The following is an 18,503-nucleotide window of genomic DNA, read 5'->3' as shown; positions in this document are numbered from 1 at the left end:
TTTTGGGGCGGAAGAGATGGCAATAATGGCTATATAGACTCTCATGCCTGAGGCTCCAAAGTACCAGGTTCAATCCCTTGCACCACCACAAGCTAGAGCTGAGTAGTACTCTAGTAATAATTATTATTACTATTATTTGCTTTGGGGACCTAATGGTTACCATGCCTGAGGATCTGGGCTCAAGCCCCAAGCCCCTACCTGCTGCTGCTGGTGGGGGTGGGGGGAGAAAGTAGATCTCTTCCTTTCTTCTTTCACTCACCCTCCAACAAAAGGAATAGGAGTAGCGGTGGGGGGAAAGCCTCTAAGACTTTGGGAATTGTCCTGTAATACTGAGCCCCTGATATCCTTAGTGGCACAGAAAAGAAAAAAAAAAAAAAGCTGCTTTTAATTTTCGTTCAATGCTGGCTCCCTTAAATTTGCAAATCACGTGTGCATCTATGTTGTAGCATATTTAAGCATTTCATTCATTTAAAAAAATCACTTGTGCATCTATGTTGTAGCATATATAAGCATTTCATTCATTTAAAATAATCACTGTGCATCTATGTTGTAGCATATTTCATTCATTTAAAAAAATCACTTGTGTATCTATGCTGTAGCATATTTAAGCATTTCATTCAAAAAAAAAAAAAAATTACAAATCATCAAGTTCTCCCTTATCTTCCTCAGTGGCTCCAGACTTGCTCAGTCAGGAAATTTTTATCTCCATTTGTCTCAAACTTTCAAGAATATTTTTCCCTACAAAGGTGAGGTCATTTTGCCTGCAACTCAGACCAGAGGCCTGGCCCACGCTTTGGCAGGCTCAAGACCATGCTTTAAAACCCCTCCAGTGGGGGCCGGTAGGTGGTGCACACCTGGGTAAGTGCATGTTAACATGTGCAAGGACCTTGGTTCAAGTCCTCGCTCCCCACTCCCAGGGAGTAAACTTCATGGGCGGTGAAGTAAGTACTCTCTCCCTATCTTTCCTGCCCTCAATTTTTTTGTCCTATCAAAGATTAAAAAAAAAAAAAAAGACTATTAGGAGTGGTGGATTTATGTCCCCCAATAACCCTGGTAGTGGTGATAGGAATAATAATATCCCTCCTGTGGCTTCCTGCCCACTCCCCAAACACTAGAGTTCAAGCTTCTCATCAACACCCACATGTTGCGATGCTTCTAGTCCTGTTTCTGGGACCCCTTCTGTTACATTGCTTGACGTTGTGGTCTATTTACATGGTCATTCTGTTACACTCCCCTGCCTCCGGGAGATTGTGGTTTAGTCCTCGCTGGTCTGTGCTCTTCCTTCTCCCCACCCCCTAAGGTACCTATCCTCCCTTGGTTCCTGACTTTTCCGCTGGAGGAGAGATGCAGGAGAGAACTGTGTTGTGATTAGGTTGTTGAACCGCATCCCCACTCGCTCATGAATAAAGACTGAACTGCGTTCTTAGCTCTGCCATGAGTCTCTGGCCGTCTCTGTCTCGCGCCCGCGAAGCCAAGCCTGGCGAAAACAACACCCACATCTGTCTGGTCTTTGAGGCGACAAACTCCTCAATCAGCCTCACACCTCTGTGCCTCAGTGCAGCTTCATCCGCCCGCAACATTCTTCCCAATTCCCGTGGATTACTCATGAGTAAGATCCCTTCCTTTCTCTGATATCCCCCGCTGAAGCTCAGTACCCCATCTTCCGGCTTTCCACACTCTCCTACCTTCAAATTGTTGGTCTCTTTTTCCCCAGGGGGCTTACTCATCTTTGTCCTTAACATTCCCATATAGTTCAAGCTCAGTTCCCAGTTCCTGACACATAAAGGTGCTTAATGGGTGATCCCAAAACCCACCTGTTACGGACAAGTGGAGCTGTTTCTGCAGTATGGAGACCTATTCTGAGGTTGACGATATGGATAAGACCGCCATTTATTTTTTAATTATCACAAACATTATACACAGGATTGAAAGTTAAGTCTGATGAGTATAATTTACTGTCAGTTACCCGGCAGGTACACAAGCACTGAGAGGTGGACGTGAGAAGGGAAGACAGCGGAGTCCAGCCTTCTGCATTTCCTCAGTTCTTTGCCACAAACTAGCCCCTCCATCAGTCACTCCATTCCATGAGTCAAGAACCCAGTTGCAGGTGAGAGAGCCTGTTAAACAGCAATCAAGTCCAGGAAGCCTGACTGTATCCCTCCTATATTTAACTGAGTTTCCTAGGTACACAATTCAACAGGATTTGTAATGGTCCTAGTTAAAACCAATCTGAACTTCAGAATGCCACACAAAATGCGGTTTTCTTGAGAAGTGTGTAAACATACAGGAAAGACCTGGTGAACACAAACTGAAAGTACACGTGTATGATTCACCACATATACACTCCTCCACAGTGAAGACAGAAGTCGGAAGTTATCACCCCTATACAAACAGCCCGCTGGCCTAGCACATCTGGCAGTCACAGGCTACGTAACCCTGGTCTTTCACTGAAAACTTGAGTAAATGTTTATTAAGTTTTTATCTTTTTTTTTTCTTTGAAGTGCAAAACAGCTAAAAAAAAAAAAAAGTAGCAGACAGACAGGCAAAGAGGTCACTGAAAACAAGTGAAGAGTCGACGTGAGGATAGACTCTGGAAGCATGGTGACACTGTGTGTCACCTGCCCTCCCTGAGAGCCACAGGGTACTATTTCTGAGTACTCTGGCCATTACTCAGAGGCAGCACTACAAGAGTAGTTATACTTAGTACGTTATGAGAAAGAAGTTATATAGTACATAAAACATTTAGGAAAATTTCCAAGAAAATGAGTTAATACAAGCAGCTTGACTGCAGATTGTGGTGGTGGGATGCTGGCACTTGGCAGTAGGCACAGTGAAGTAGCAGACATCCTGAAGAGGTGTGGAACTGTACCCCTAAAACATGTAGCTTTGTAAAACCACATCACCACAGCAAGGCAATTTAAACTTTAAAATTGTTTCACGGGAGTCAGGCGGTAGCGCAGCGGGTTAAGTACAGTTGGGGCAAAGCGCAAGGACCGGCGTAAGGATCCTGGTTCCAGCTCCCCCCCCCCCCCGACTCCCCACCTGCAGGGGAGTCACTTCACAAGCGGTGAAGCAGGTCTGCAGGTGTCTGTCTTTCTCTCCCGTCTTCCCCTCCTCTCTCCGTTTCTGTCCTATCCAACAGCGACATCAATAACAACAATGGAAACAAAAGGGAATAAATAAATAAATATAAATTTAAAAAACTGTTTCGTAAGTGTTAAGTACCAGTGATCTATTAAAAAAAAAAATGCCTATGTGGGACAGGGCAGATGGTATAATGATTACGCAAAAAACTTTCATGCCTAAGACTCCAAAATCCCCAGATTCAATCCCTATACCACCAAAAGCCAAAGCTGAGTAATACCCTGGTTTAAAAAAAAGAGAGAAAAAAGTCTAACTAGGGTTCTCTATGAAATCTAAATAACAAGTACAGTAATTAGTTTTATTGATCGATGACAACTATAGCCTCAGTCTCACTTCAAAAGGGAACATTTTCTTAGCAAAAAGCAATAACTCAACAATTTTGACATATGAACTTTATTCCATTAAACATGATACAAAAATTTAAACGTGAATAAAATGAAAATACGCACCTTTTACAAGTCAAAGAAAAGCAAAAGTCCTAGCATTTCCATTGGTCTGCAAAAACTCCAAATACATTAGAGGTACAAACTGTGCTACAGCAGGTCTAAAAGAATTTGTATACAGTCTTTTGAAAAAGTTAAAACTGTCTTCAAGATTATATTTGCATATTTAAATTTACAGGCATTGACCAATTTACAAATATTTACACAGACCAGAAACAAACCTTAATGAACACTGTAGCTTTTTCCTTTTTTTTTTTTTTTTTAGCAACCACCACTACTTCATGTGGAAAAGTAATACTAAAAAAGATACCTTTACAAACACTAAACTTTCATTTATAGTAGTTCTCGAGTTATCTAAAAACATCTCATAGTGGCTTACTTGCTTAAAAAATTCCAGTTTAGATTACTTCCTATAACTATACTCAGAAAAAAACAATCTGATTCTATTAATAGGAGATCATCTTAACTCTGATCTTTCAATTTCTTTTGCTTCATGTCACAGGGAGTGAGCATAAAAGTAGGTAAACAATGGGAGTGCATAACGCACTAAGCTATCATAAAGCACAGGGGACTTAACCTTTTCAAAACATCTGCAAGTTAACTGTTCCTTTTAAAACAATGCGCCAACGCCTGTCTGACACAGAACTGGTACCTACACTGTGATAGTGCAAAATGTACTGTTTGTTGCTTCAACACAGAAGTTAATCTCTAGAGTACATCAGAAGCATCTGAGGTACTAATGAGGTACGAGTATGGGCACTGCCAAAGCTTCCTTCCGCCTGTCCTGGTGAGTCAAGTGGAGACTGAAGGCAGCTGTCCACTATTTTGTGCCTTTTCAGTAATTTCACCGAAATAAAATATTTCATTTTGCTTCAAGTAACTGAACAACTGAACTGAACCATCAGTTTACCAGAATGGACTTAGGCAGTGAATTATCTACTGTAGGTTACACTTGAAGAATTTATGAATCAGATCATTTCCAAAATTCCACATAACCTCTTAGTATTAGCAGGTGGTGCAGCTGAAGTTATATCAAAACTTTTTATTTGTTCAGATAATTCCCCCAAAAATATTTTATCTGGTCTGAAAATTCAAGCCGTAATATTACTAATCATTAATGTAAACATTTTCAAAAATACATCTTTAAATCAAAGTTTTATTAGGAAATGTCATAATAAAATATGCAATCTTTATATAAGTATGTCCTTTAAAAAATAAAACATGAAAACAAGAAGGGCAATTAAAAAAAACCATGATGGAGGTAAACAGAATGCATTACGATGTTACTATTGTTCTTTATTTCGCAGGACTATTAGGAGGCCAGTCATCTTTTCCCGGTAGCAGCTCGTAAGGGCAGTATGCTGTTCAAATCTCTCTTGTTTTTCAATCTTTGCCATGACTGAAAGAAACATCACATAAAACTTGAAATACACACAGCAAGAATAAGCAAACACACGGCTTTCATTCAACACCACACTGAATAGAGAGCCGCTCGTAATAGTGGTTCTCTCTAGGTGGTAACATGATGGCTCATGTTCTTCTTTGTGTTTTTATCTTAATGTTTAAACAAAGTATTGTATCTGCCACCAAAAAAAAAAAAAATTAAAAGTAACATCCTTGTATTCCAATTCTTTGGCAAAGAAATGGGCAGATCGGTAACACAAGAATACACAACAGTGGCCAGGCAGATGGCACAGTGGATAAAGTGTTGGACTCTCCAGCATGAGGTGCTGAGTTTGATCCCTGCTATCATTTGTGCCAGAATGATGCTTTGGTTCTCTCCCATAAATGAATGAATGGATGAATGAATGAATGAATGAATGAATGAGTATAGATATATGTATATAACATACACACAAGACAATATTCACATAATTTGCAGATTCAAATAATGTCATCTATAATAACAAGGCAATTAACACAAAATCTTAAAGGAGTGGATAAAAAGGTTAATCATTTAATTGACTTATTTGTATTAATACTTACTTTTCCAAAAACAGTTATTTATGGAATCAAAGACATAGCTTAGTGGTAGAGGCTCTGACTTTGGTAATCCCCAGTACCGTGTAAACAAGAAATAATATTTTATCAAGAAGAAATTAAATCTGTAAGACCCTTTATGTATATTATCCTAGGGAAAAAATACTAGATGGAATTTGCTATCAGAAAAAAATTGGTGTTCACAAGCTAAAAAATTTGCCTCAATACCAAGCAGCTACAGATCTTTCCAGTTCCCACTTCAGCTGACAAAAAGTATTAGTTCTATAGTTACACCATCTTAAACTAAGGCCCACCCATCAATAAAAACAACGCAATCTAGCAATGTTCTTTTTGAACTTTCAACTTGGTCTAGCAAACAAAAATATTCCTCTTGAATATTTCTTCAGCTAGGCAGAAATCTTCATATTAATAATAATAATGGTTATTTTTTCCCCCAGAGCCCTGCTCAGTGCTGGCTGATGGTGGTGCTGAGACTGAAGCTGGGACTTTGGAGTCTCGGGCATGACAGTCTCTCATAGTCATTATGCTACCTACCCCCACCTTTTCTACTTTTTTTTTCTAATTAGTGATTTACAAAAATCAGAATTCCTTTAATTTAAAATACTATATTCTGGTTGGCAAACTGACAAGGAGTAATTTTAACAACAGTTTATAAAATGATACACTTGCAGGAGTCGGGCGCAGCGGGCTAGGCGCAGGTGGTGCAAAACACAAGGACCGGCGTAAGGATCCCGGTTTGAGCCCCCGACTCCCCACCTGCAGGGGAGTCGCTTCACAGGCGGTGAAGCAGGTCTGCAGGTGTCTGTCTTTCTCTCCCCCTCTGTCTTCCCTATCTCTCTCCATTTCTCTCTGTCCTAACAACGACAACATCAATAACAACAGCAATAACTACAACAATAAAAAAACAAGGGCAACAAAAGGGAAAATAAATATAATTTTTTTAAATGATACACTTGCATGTTTAATAATCATTAAAACAAAGTGCACTTGTCTGTCTAGATACTGAAGAGACATCTCTTTAAAGTGGTCTCCAATGTTTGCTTGTCTTCTATAAACCATTCTCTCCTATATGTCTCCTAGTATATATTCTATCAATGTACTTTTACACTACAACTGTGAAATTCCTTGAAAATAGGAACCATATCTAGCAAAATCAGTATGAGTACACACATGCAGTGAATGAATTAGTGAATAAACTAGCTCCACACAAATGACTAAGGGCTTTTTTTGTCTGATTAAGTTTTATTTACATGTGAAAGAGCGTGTGTGAGAACCAAGCAGCACAGGTATCAGGTGTCAGGGCTATTCTGTCCTACATACACATTTTTTCCCCAGAAGTACAATAGATCATGAGGGTTTCTAACACAATGATAGACTGTTTACCTTTAAAAATTGATCCTTGATCATGTCAAACTTATGTTTTTCATGTACAGCTCTGGCTGTATTTGTTCCATCAAAAGGTTCTGTAATGTTATATGCACACATAAACAGGAAATTATTAGTATGAAAAGTTTAGGGGTTTTTTTGTTTGTTTGTTTGGTTGGTTGGTTGAACCATACATAGTTATCAGTATTCAATAGTCGCTGGCCTACAAAATATCAGTGTCATCTGGCTCAAACATCACACTAGATTCATGTGTAAAGCAAATGGTCTGAAATGCCCATGATGCATCAAACAAACCAAACAGAATTCAAGTGAAAGGAAAACTTTAAATGGAGTCATCTACTAGGAATGTTACGACTAACTACAAAAGCAGATACAATCGCTGAAGTAAAGACGGCAAAGAACACTTTCTTTAGGAACCAAAGTTAATTATAAGAGTCAATGATCATCAGTCAGTTGACAATACTCTCTCTAAGGCAGGTAGTCAGGTAGTCAATTTAAATATCACAGAAAGGTAATTCTCAACTTAAAGGAAAGGCTTAATGCTAGGACGAGCAGAAGATAATGCAGAGTAACAGTGTGAGTGAAAGGTTTAGAAAGAGACCCAGTGAGAATAAGCAGCATGTATGAGAAATTTGGCAGTGAAAAGAGTAAAGAGAACAGAATAGTATAACATGACGGAGACAAAGGAAGGATTTTTATTTTGGTGTCTTTCCAGATTCTGCAGAAGAAAGTAGCTTTTTATTTGTCGCACGAACTCAGCAGGCTCGGGGTTTTTAAAGACCTTTAGCTGGGCTGACAAAATGCTCCCTTGGACAGTGAGCTACCCTGCCATGTGGACGGCCCAGATGCCTGCACAGCCCGCACCACGCTGCGGGAAGCTTCAGCACTGAGGCTTCTTTCCCTCTGTCTGTCTCTGAGTCAGGAGCAGTCAAGCCCCAGAGATGATATCCTATTCCCCCAAAAAAGTCTCTTAAAAAGGTGTTATTGTTACCATTTTTAAAATAGAATAATAACATGTTAAACTATTTGCACGTATGCACGTTACAAAGCTATGTGCTTAGTACTCTAAAGAGTACAATAATATGTACCCACAGTACAATTAGCAAACCAAATATAAAAAAATAGGAAGTTTAGATTTAATATTCCAAAAATCTCAAAAGGTTGCAAATAATCCAATCAAAATACTCACAATGTGATCCTTTCCTACAAATGCCTTTATTCTTTCTCTACCTCAAGATTTACAAAAGTCATCAATTTGACTATCTGGAGAGAATTTTTACCTCTGGAAAAATTCAACTTCCCATGAACTCAGAAATATTCACTTACCTGTAAATTAATTTAAGAGAATAGAATACCTTCAGAGCATTTAATTTTAAGTAAAATCAGTTTCATCCACAAAAATCTAGCCTGCATTAAGTATCAACATTTCAGTATAAAACAACTCATTTTATCTCAATAATAAAATCCCATGAAAATTATATTTTCCTCTACCTCTAAGTCATGCAATTTAATGCAAACCTTAATAAGCATATGGAATACAACATACTGCTCAAATCTTACTAAGTGAAAAGACTAAATGCCTAATTTTTTAAATTATTTCTCACAAATATAAAATGATTTTTAAATTAAAAATTTTGTAATTAACAATCTTGTAGATAATTTCAAGAAATTAATGCATTACTTGTAAGTGAAACAGAAGCTAAATTTATTCAAGCAATTCCCTCAGTACCATGGTAATAACTACATGGTAAATGGAAAGGAACTGTGGAGGGCTACCTTCTACACAGATGTATTTATTTCTCCATTCAATGCCGTCAGGCCTGGGAATGGCTTTGGCTTCACGAACTGAAATCATCTGACTGTCCCAGCTGTAGGAAGAAACACATTAATGATATAACCGTGTCCACACATTTCCTTCTTTTCAGCACACAAGCCCAACCCTTCCCCTAGTCTTCTCCCCGTGGTCACAGCTCAGCCTGAGCTGTCCTCAAACAGAAGGAAAGCTACCAGAGTCGAAATGTTTCCCTGTTCTCCTCCTCACTGTTCACCTAGGTGCTTAGCACACATATTTCACTGAATAAGTGAAATATGGGAAACGAAGTGTCAGATCAACAAAACACAAAAAGTGTTCACTGCTAATACCCCAGTAAGAATTTTTCATTTGTTAAAACAGGTAATCTTGAGCTGTTGTCTATTTTATTAAATAATTTTCTCTTAAGATGTATTTAATCTATTTTTCTTTCAATTTCAAGTAGACATTTATGGAGACTCCCTTTGGTGCTGTGCAGGGTTCTCCCAATGGAGCTGAGGACTCAAACCCATGGCAGTGTCCTCTACTGGGTGGTTTATCTCCCAGGCCCTCACACGCACTTCTGTCTGTTTGATATGGAAGAAAAAAACTTGAGATTGTCAACAGGAAGAAGTAAATGCTATTCTTAGAACCTACTCTTCTTCTACCAAAGAGAAAATCCTTACCCAGCTGCAAGGGGGTAAGCTTTATGTGCGGTGAAGCAGTACTGCGACTGTTCCTCTCCCTTGATATTTCCCCCTTCCCTCTTGATTTCTCTATCAAGAATAAACAATTAAGCACACGTGACAAAGCGCAAGGACCGGCCTAAGGATCCCGGTTCGAGCCCCCGGCTCCTCACCTGCAGGGGAGTCACTTCACAGGCGGTGAAGCAGGTCTGCAGGTGTCTGTCTTTCTCTCCCCCTCTCTGTCTTCCCCTCCTCTCTCCATTTCTCTCTGTCCTATCCAACAACGACGGCAACAATAATAGTTAGCAACAACACCAATAAACAACAAGGGCAACAAAAGGGAAAAAAATGGCCTCCGGGAGCGGTGGATTCGTGGTGCAGGCAGTAAGGCCCAGCAATAACCCTGGAGGCAAAAAAAAAAAAAAGAGTAACTAAATATATAAATATTGAGAGAGAACTCTCAATAACATGGTTGCCCTGATGTGAAAAGGATCTAGGCGGCAGAAATCTATCACCAAGATGAGACACTGTCAGCTGTGCTGCGGATCACACACTAGGCCTGCACCTGCTGCTGAGGGTCACCATATGCAGACAGAGTGAAGTCTCCGTTCTCACTGCAGGAGGCAGTGCTGCAGGTGTCTCTTTTTCTTTCTCCCTCTTGTCCCTCCCTGTTTCTGTTGTATTTTTCAAAGGGTGTGGGACAGGGGAGGGAGAAGAGAGGGAAGGGAAAGGCTCGCTGGGCAAGGCCAAGCCAGGCCACTGACAGCAGTGGCTTCAACAGGATTATCAAGCACCGGCGATAACCAAGCTGGTGGCTGAGAAAACATCCCTTTAAATTCATGGTAACTCAGCTCAAAAGAACTTCTGTGGTACAAGTCAAGAATCACACTGCATCTCCACAGTGAATTCACTTCTTTACTCTCCTACGTAAGTTCAAACCCCCCTTCAAATCTCCTCTCACAATCATTTCCACGTGATGCCATGATCAATTTTTTTTAATTATACCTTTTTATTTATTCCCTTTTGTTGCCCTTGTTTTATTGTGGTTATTGATGTCATCGTTGTTGGATAGGACAGAGAGAAATGGAGAGAGGAGGGGAAGACAGAGAGGGGAGAGAAAGACAGACACCTGCAGACCTGCTTCACCGCCTGTGAAGCGACTCCCCTGCAGATGGGGAGCCGGGGGCTTGAACTGGGATCCTTCTGCTGGTCCTTGCGCTTTGCACCACCTGTGCTTAATCCACTGCGCTACTGTCTGACTCCCCATGCTCAATTTTTTTGTCATTATTATGATGAATTATTTGTGTTCCTATTCCATTTGTGTCTGGATGCCAACACTTCTCAACTCAAACAAATTTACTGTCTAACACGTTCTTATGCCTTTTCTCAGATATGATCAATTTTGCCACCAACATGGGCTATTTCTTCTTTCTAAAAATGAAAACAGAAGTCAGAAGACTGATACCACCTTTTTATAAAATTTTCCAATTTCTGCTCTCCTTCCTAAATATGTAAACAATTTAGAAAACTGACTGCAATATTGGTACCCAATTCTATTCTCCATGTTGTGCCAATGGTGTTTTTTATCCCCAAAATGTCACAGGAACTGCTTCCGGCAAGGATCCAGGGGCTGCCACATGGACTAAAGTTTCGATGCTCACCTTTTAATTTTCACCTGGTACTTGATCTATGAAGAAAGGTGACACAAATAGTCACTTCCTCTTCCTTGAAATATTTCCTCCCTTGGATAGCAAGATATCACACTGTACTCTGAGCTTCTCAAACAGCTCTTCCCATTCAGACCCATAGTAATTCCTTCTCATCTCTATCACCATCTCTGAGAGAAAGCAAAGCGTCACTCCACTACCCGTGATCTCTGCTCTACTACCAAGGACCAAGTCCAGGGCTCCATACATGGCATCCGACTGCTGGCTGCTGGCTCGCCTCACTGACCTTCCAATCTCTCTCCTTTTTTTCTTTTTAATGTGGCAGTGAGGAATGAACCCATGGTCTGGTGCATGCATGATTCCACCACTCAGAAGTGCCTAGAGGCCAATTTTAGAGAGCAAGGAGAGAGACGAAGAAAGGAGACAGATACCACAGCCTGACTCTACCATCTAGGGGACTCCCTCATGCGATGTACGGCATGTCCATGTGGTGCTTGGGCTTGAATCAGGGTCTTGTGCTGCCAAGTGAGCTCCCAGCCCCTCAATCTCATTTCATTACATTTTTGTATTACAAAATTCTTCAAAAAAAAAAACTGAAAAGCATTCTGCCATATTTGCTTGTTTGTCTAGGTGGTTATTTTTACTAAACCACTTGCTAGACTGTCGTTATAGACCATGAAGCTTCATTTCTGAATTCTCTGGTATATATTTCCTAACAACAGAATCATTCTCTTCAATCCCAACAGCATCTAGAAATCAGCCATGACTCAAATGCCTTCTATAACTCCTCTAATGCAGTGAAGCTATGGTCAAGGCTAATTACTGTCTCCGTGACTCAAATGCCTTCTATAACTCCTCTAATGCAGTGAAGCTATGGTCAAGGTTAATTACTGTCTCCGTGACTCAAATGCCTTCTATAACCCCTCTAATGCAGTGAAGCTATGGTCAAGGATAATTACTGTCTCCGTGACTCAAATGCCTTCTATAACCCCTCTAATGCAGTGAAGCTATGGTCAAGGCTAATTACTGTCTCCGTGACTCAAATGCCTTCTATAACCCCTCTAATGCAGTGAAGCTATGGTCAAGGCTAATTACTGTCTCCGTGACTCAAATGCCTTCTATAACCCCTCTAATGCAGTGAAGCTATGGTCAAGGCTAATTACTGTCTCCGTGACTCAAATGCCTTCTATAACCCCTCTAATGCAGTGAAGCTATGGTCAAGGCTAATTACTGTCTCCGTGACTCAAATGCCTTCTATAACTCCTCTAATGCAGTGAAGCTATGGTCAAGGCTAATTACTGGCTTTGCTTCATTTTATTAACCTGCAATTGTTCCCGCCCTTATAAAAAAATAGAACTAGGGAGCCAGGCAGTAGTGCAGTGGGTTAAGCGCAGGTGGCGCAAAGCCCAAGGACCGGCGTAAGGATCCCGGTTCAAGTCCCGGCTCCCCACCTGCAGGGGAGTCGCTTCACAGGCGGTGAAGCAGGTCTGCAGGTGTCTGTCTTTCTCTCCCCCTCTCTGTCTTCCCCTCCTCTCTCCATTTCTCTCTGTCCTATCCAACAACGACATCAACAACAACAACAACAACAATAATAACTACAACAACAAGGGCAACAAAAGGGAATAAGTAAATATAAAAAATAATAAATAAAACTAATTTTGTTCTTTAAAATATCTGGTTTATTTATTAATGGGAGTAATGGGGAGAGAAGGAGAAAGAACACCAGACAGCACTCCGGTACATGTGCTGCCAGGGTTCAAACGCGAACCTCATGCTTGAAAGCCCGATGGTTTATCACAATGATACTAACCTTCTAAGGGGCTAAGCCACTGCTTTCACAGGATACCTACATTCTCATAACACACTCCCGTATCTTCTGTATTTCCTATAAGTATCTTAACACGGGATGACCCAAGGATTCTGAGTTATTAAATGAAGCAAGCAGGGTGGGGGTGGGAGCACACCAAGTAGAACGCTCATGTTACCAAGTGAAAGGACCAGGGTTCAAGTCCTTGCTCTTCACCTGGCGGGGAGAAGCTTCACAAGTGGTAGAAGTGCTTACAAGAGTCTACACTTCCCTCTCCCTCTATCTCACCATCTGTAAGGGAAGGGAAGGAAAAGCAGCCGGTGGGAATAGTGAAGCTGTGCAGATGCCCAACTCCAGCAATAACCCTGCTGGCAGGAAGGAGGGAAGGCAAGAAAGATGGAGGGGAGGGAGGGGAAAGAAACAGACAGACAGACAGACAGAGAGAAGGGAGGAAAAGAAGGAAGGATACAAGTAATTTTTAGGTGTCATATAAAGTTTCTGTAGTTTCACAATGCAGTCAACCCTGAAAAGAACTTATTTCTTGGGGCCGGGTTGAGCACACATGTCAGTGTGCAAGGACCCAGGTTCAAGCCCCCAGTGCCTAGCTGTAGGAAGAAAGTTTTTCGAGTGGTAAAGCAGGGCCGCAGGTGTCTCTCTGTCTCTGTCTCCCCTTCCCTCTCAACTTCTGGCTGTCTCTATCCAATAAATAAAGATAACAACAACAACAACAAAAGGGACTTCTCTCTGTCTTCAGGACAGTTGCTCAACTAAATCTGTAAAAGTTCATATAACATCCTTAAAAACATTTTAATAACTTCCAGAATTCTTACTTTATAAATGTTACAGATACTTAGAGAGCAAAGGAAGATGTCCCCTGAATTAGGAAGAGCGGTCCAACCCAGAGCTGCAAACGACTTTCCAGCAGCACCATGGTCGCCTCCAACTAGCACAGCAAACGACTTTTTGTTAAACTAACTCACAAAACGCACATCTACTATTTGCTTCAGTCCAAAAAAACTATCAATTTTCTATCTTTTCTTTTTTGAAACCAGAGTGCTGCTCAGCTCTGGTTTCTGGTGGTGCTGCCAACTGAATCTTGGAACTCTGGTGTCTCTGGCAGGAAAGTTTTTATCTACCCAGGCTCAAACAAGCAATTTTCAAGGTCCTTATAGAGAGAGAGGTTCTAAGCCTAAATTATACATTAATTATAAATTAAAGATACTGCAATGCCTTTCCAGGATAATCTAGGGTTCTTCCCCTGCCTACAAACTGCTACTGCCCAATTCACGTGACACAAAAGAAGTTGCCAATATAGTGTAAGAATTAAGGAGATGAGGCTAGGGAGACAGCATGATGGTTATGCAAAAGACTCTTGAGGCCCCAAGTTCAATCCTTAGTACCACCAAGTTAGAGAAAAACAGCGCTCTTGTCTCTGTCTCTCTGTATCTCTACCATTAAAGTAGATAACTGGACTGCTGTTGGCAAGTTTCAAGTACACAAATCCCCTAGGCTAAAGGGTTACTGTGAGGCTTACATGAGCCAATAATGGACATCACTCACCGTACTTCAGGACACTAGGTAAACACTCATTAAACATCTACTTTGACTACAACATATTAAAAGTATTTATCCTGAATATGGGATAATCTCGCTCTCAGGAAGAAATTGAAAAAACAAGATCAGAAAAAAAAAAAAAAAACACAAGCAGAACCTGAACTGGAGTTGGTGTACTGCACCAAAGTAAAAGACTCTGGGGTGGGTGGATGGGGAGAATACAGGTCCATGAAGGATGATAAATGACATAGTGGGGGTTGTATAGTTAAATGGGAAACTGGGGAATGTTATGTATGTACAAACTATTGTATTTACTGTTGAATGTAAAACATTAATTCCTCAATAAAGAAATTTAAAAAAAGTATTTATCCTAGAGTAACTTTTAAGGATGTAAAATTTTTCTTTTCTTTTTCAACCAAAGCACTACTCACCTCTGGCTTACGGTGGTGCTGAGAATTGAACTTGGTACCTCAAGTTTGATGCCTCAAGCATGAGTCTATTTGCATACCCATTATGCTACGCCCCAGCCCTAGAGTAACTTTTACATCCTTGACTCAGATGGTCTTAACCTTCCAATATCTTATTATAAGTAAAAGTTCCTGGGTCAAGGAACTTCAACGAATGGAGCCTAACTTGCTAAGAGCCTAGGTTCAACCCCTTGGCACTATGTGACAACAACAACAAAAAAGACAGTGAGTCGGAACTCTACGGATGGCGGAATGCCGCCTGGTGTTCTCGCTTTTTTTCTTTTTTCTATTGAGCTCAATCTTACTCTCTTATAAAGTGGTAAAAAATAAAAATAAATACTGAACCAGGAAGGTGATAGTGAACATGTACAAGATCTTGAGTTTGATCTCTGCTACCATGAAGGGGGAGGAAGTGGAGGAGAAAGAGGACAGAGGGCTGGAGGATGATACAAGCACTGCAGGAAAGCACCACTGTTAAGAATATGAGCTGCAAAGCAAAGACTATCTTACTACCCTACCCGTGTGATCTGAAGCAAGTTCCTCCATCTCACTGAGCCTCACTAGTAAGCTGGACATAATGTAATGCATCTCACACAGCTGTTGTGTAAGCTGAATGAGATAATAGATCTATTCAGAACAAAGTTTTCCCACCTGGCAATAAGAATTGATTACTATCACTATCACTATTCCCCTCTGCAAACCTCAGTAAGCAGTGCTGCAAGTGTGTCTCTCCCACTCTACCTCCCCTCAATTTCTGTCAATCTCTATCAAGAAAAAGAAATGGAAAGAAAAGGCCAACAGGTGTAGTAAATTCACGGTGCAGGGAACAGAGCCCCAGAACTAACCCTGGTGGTAATAAAATACATAAGCACAACATAACACACACACACATATACACACACACACACACACTCTCTCTCTCTCTCTCCTTTAAGAACTCTCACTCATTTCCAGTCTAACTATATACTTTAATGTTTCATATTCACACATTACCATCAGAAAGGTCATCTGCATACCATATTAACACAGTAACTCAAATATCAAGTACTAAGTAGATTCCACCCAAGCTTATCTTAGCTGGGCTTGTTATTATAAATTTTTAGTTTCTGGAAAATAGATATTTAAAACTATTTAACACATACCCAAGACTAACACACCTATTCAGTCCTTAGGGAAAAGCAGCTAGACGTAAAGTGGGGTTACTATGCAGATGACGGAAACTGGGCTCATCTGGCCACACTTTATTTCCGGTGTTGTTGCCTGGGCTGTTCCACTCCACTCCAGGTTGACTTTTTCAGAAGGGAGAGCGGGAGGGAGGGCGCGAGTCTGCCCCCAGAGCTTCCCACAGCACTGGAGTATTCTCACGGGGGCTCCAGGGGCGTGAACTTGCTTGCACAAATGGCCAGACAACCACCTGTCCTCCCAGATGAGAGATCTTGCCAGCCCCTGGACTATACTATTTTGTTAGCTAAGAACAGGAAAGCTATTTAGTTTCTAGTAATTAGCCATTCCATATTAAGTTTTATAAACTACACATTTCTGGACAAGTCTACAGCATGAAAATTCATCAGCACAGCTTCTGACAGAATTTGTAGCATTCACTGGTAGATAATGAAAACACAACTTGAAGTTTCACTTACTCAAATTCTGTAGCGTAATATTTAAGAAAGCCCAGTAAGAGGTCCCCAAGAGGTGATTCATTCTTTGAGAGGTAAGGAGGTACGTTACATGGAGCCTGGTGTACAAGGTGCAGCTGGATAGCAGGACTGAAAGATTCCTGTGAAAAAGAAAATGAGGGAAATGTAATGGTATTTAAGATAAATATTAAAAAATCCTTATAGAGCCCTGGCTTAAAACTCTCTGAAGAAGAAGAAAAAAAGAGATTCTCTGTGTTGGCAACAAGGAAATCTGAAGATTTCTCTTCCACTAGTGATTTCACTCGGGCCAGAGAAGTGACTGGGCAGCAGAGCACATGCCTTGCATGCATGAGGCCCTAGGTCAGTGACCTGAACTATAAACAGACAAGACCAAAGACTGCAAACAAACAAAAACAATGCTAGACATGGTGGTACAGTGGGGGGAGATATCTCTATCTAATTATCTTTCTCACAATTAAAGTGACCAGTGATGGAACAGGTCAAAAAGTACCACAAAACCTAAGAGAGTCTAATCCTCAACTAAGAAGTGACTCAACCAACGATGAAATTCCTATGACTGCAAACGGTTCTTCTAACTCTAATACAATCTTACGGTGTATAAGCTGGCGTGAATCCAATGGCAGAGATTAGTTACTTATACATGTAGCCCCTGAATTATTTCTATAAAGAGCAGCTATATGTAAGAAAGCTAAAATGGATAATATGAAGGATAACGTAAGAACTTTTTCTAGTTGTCACTTAAAATGTTTCTCAGAAGCTATAAAAGTGTCATTAATATATAAATAGTCTGATACTGATTTTCCTATCTTATTTGATTCTTGTATTTTGTACCTTAGACAGAAGAGTGAACAGACATTTAACATGTATTGAAGTTGCAAAGATAATGAGGGCAGAGAACAGAAGCAAACAAACATATCAACAAGCAAACTTTAACAAAGTTACTATACTGTTCATAAGAGAGGACATAGTTATTTGCAGACCAGGGTCAAGCAAGACACTTCATAAGAGAAACTCTACTTACTTTATGTATGTCATTCAATTTCATATCTGACCTTTCCTCTTTGACTACATCAAGGACTAACTCTCCATAGAGTATATAAATGGATTCTCAGGTAGTATATCCATATGCTAGAAAACAGTTTTTCTAAGGTAATTTACAGTGCTCTCAATACAATTTTTTGCATTTCTCTTTGCCATAGGACAGAAATAGGCATTCTTTTTGCCTTTCTTAACAAAGCAATTAGTTAAGGCTGCAGACTAACTTAATAGTTCATAAACTATATCGCATCACCCTTGGGTTTGTACATGTTAATTTAATTTAAAAAGGTCTAACTTTTTTTTTTAAGCTCCTGGGAGGAGCACTAAGGGGAGGCTGGGGATCTAAAGTGGAACAGGATGAGGGTTAGGTAGAGGGTGAAATGGAGCCATGTAGGAAGGTGCCTTCGTGGAAACAAACATTTCCTTAATAAAATAATAAAGTTACAAATAATGATAATAACTAGATGGTGATATGGAGAAGGACAATGGTTTATTTCATGGCAACCCTCAAGATAAGATAAAAACATAAGAAAAGGCAAAAACACACTTTAACTACTAAGAGATCTTTATCATTTCATAATGTAGGCACTTCTCAATTTGAGGCTTCTGTTAGCATTACATTTAAAAATCAAGTAGAAATATTGTCTCTGAACTATGGGGAGTAGGCAGGAGGCTTCAATTTGTAATGCAGGGCAAAGAAGGAAAAGCAGCTGTGTTGCTAACCCTAGCAGGACCCTTCTCTTCTGACAGGTAAGACTGAAGCTAGGACATCACTCACATTTGAGATTTTTAATTCTTCCTGGTAAATTAAACAAAAAGATCTTCTAAGTGCAAATGACAAGGAAAGAAGCAGCTCACTGCTT

The 18,503-nt window shown here is 40.3% G+C and overlaps 1 protein-coding gene across 3 annotated transcripts in view; it reads right to left on the bottom strand.

The window, feature by feature from the left end:
- Positions 1-3,521: 3,521 nt before the first annotated feature.
- The window catches only part of TENT2 (terminal nucleotidyltransferase 2), a 37,303-nt gene continuing 22,321 nt past the window's right edge, over positions 3,522-18,503 (bottom strand). For all 3 annotated transcript variants that reach the window (XM_060201087.1, XM_016186375.2, XM_060201088.1), the window contains 4 exons: positions 16,585-16,721; positions 8,751-8,842; positions 6,972-7,051; positions 3,522-4,986 (listed from right to left, as the gene is read on the bottom strand). In XM_060201087.1, the coding sequence (XP_060057070.1) occupies positions 4,912-4,986; positions 6,972-7,051; positions 8,751-8,842; positions 16,585-16,721 (384 nt within the window). In that variant the 3' untranslated portion in view covers positions 3,522-4,911. The remainder of the gene's footprint in view (positions 4,987-6,971; positions 7,052-8,750; positions 8,843-16,584; positions 16,722-18,503) is intronic.

Source organism: Erinaceus europaeus, chromosome 11 (assembly GCF_950295315.1).
Source record: "Erinaceus europaeus chromosome 11, mEriEur2.1, whole genome shotgun sequence".
Taxonomy (NCBI): Eukaryota; Metazoa; Chordata; class Mammalia; order Eulipotyphla; family Erinaceidae; genus Erinaceus; species Erinaceus europaeus.
The sequence above is the reverse complement of the archived record's forward strand: the minus strand, read 5'-3'. Positions and strand labels throughout refer to the sequence as shown.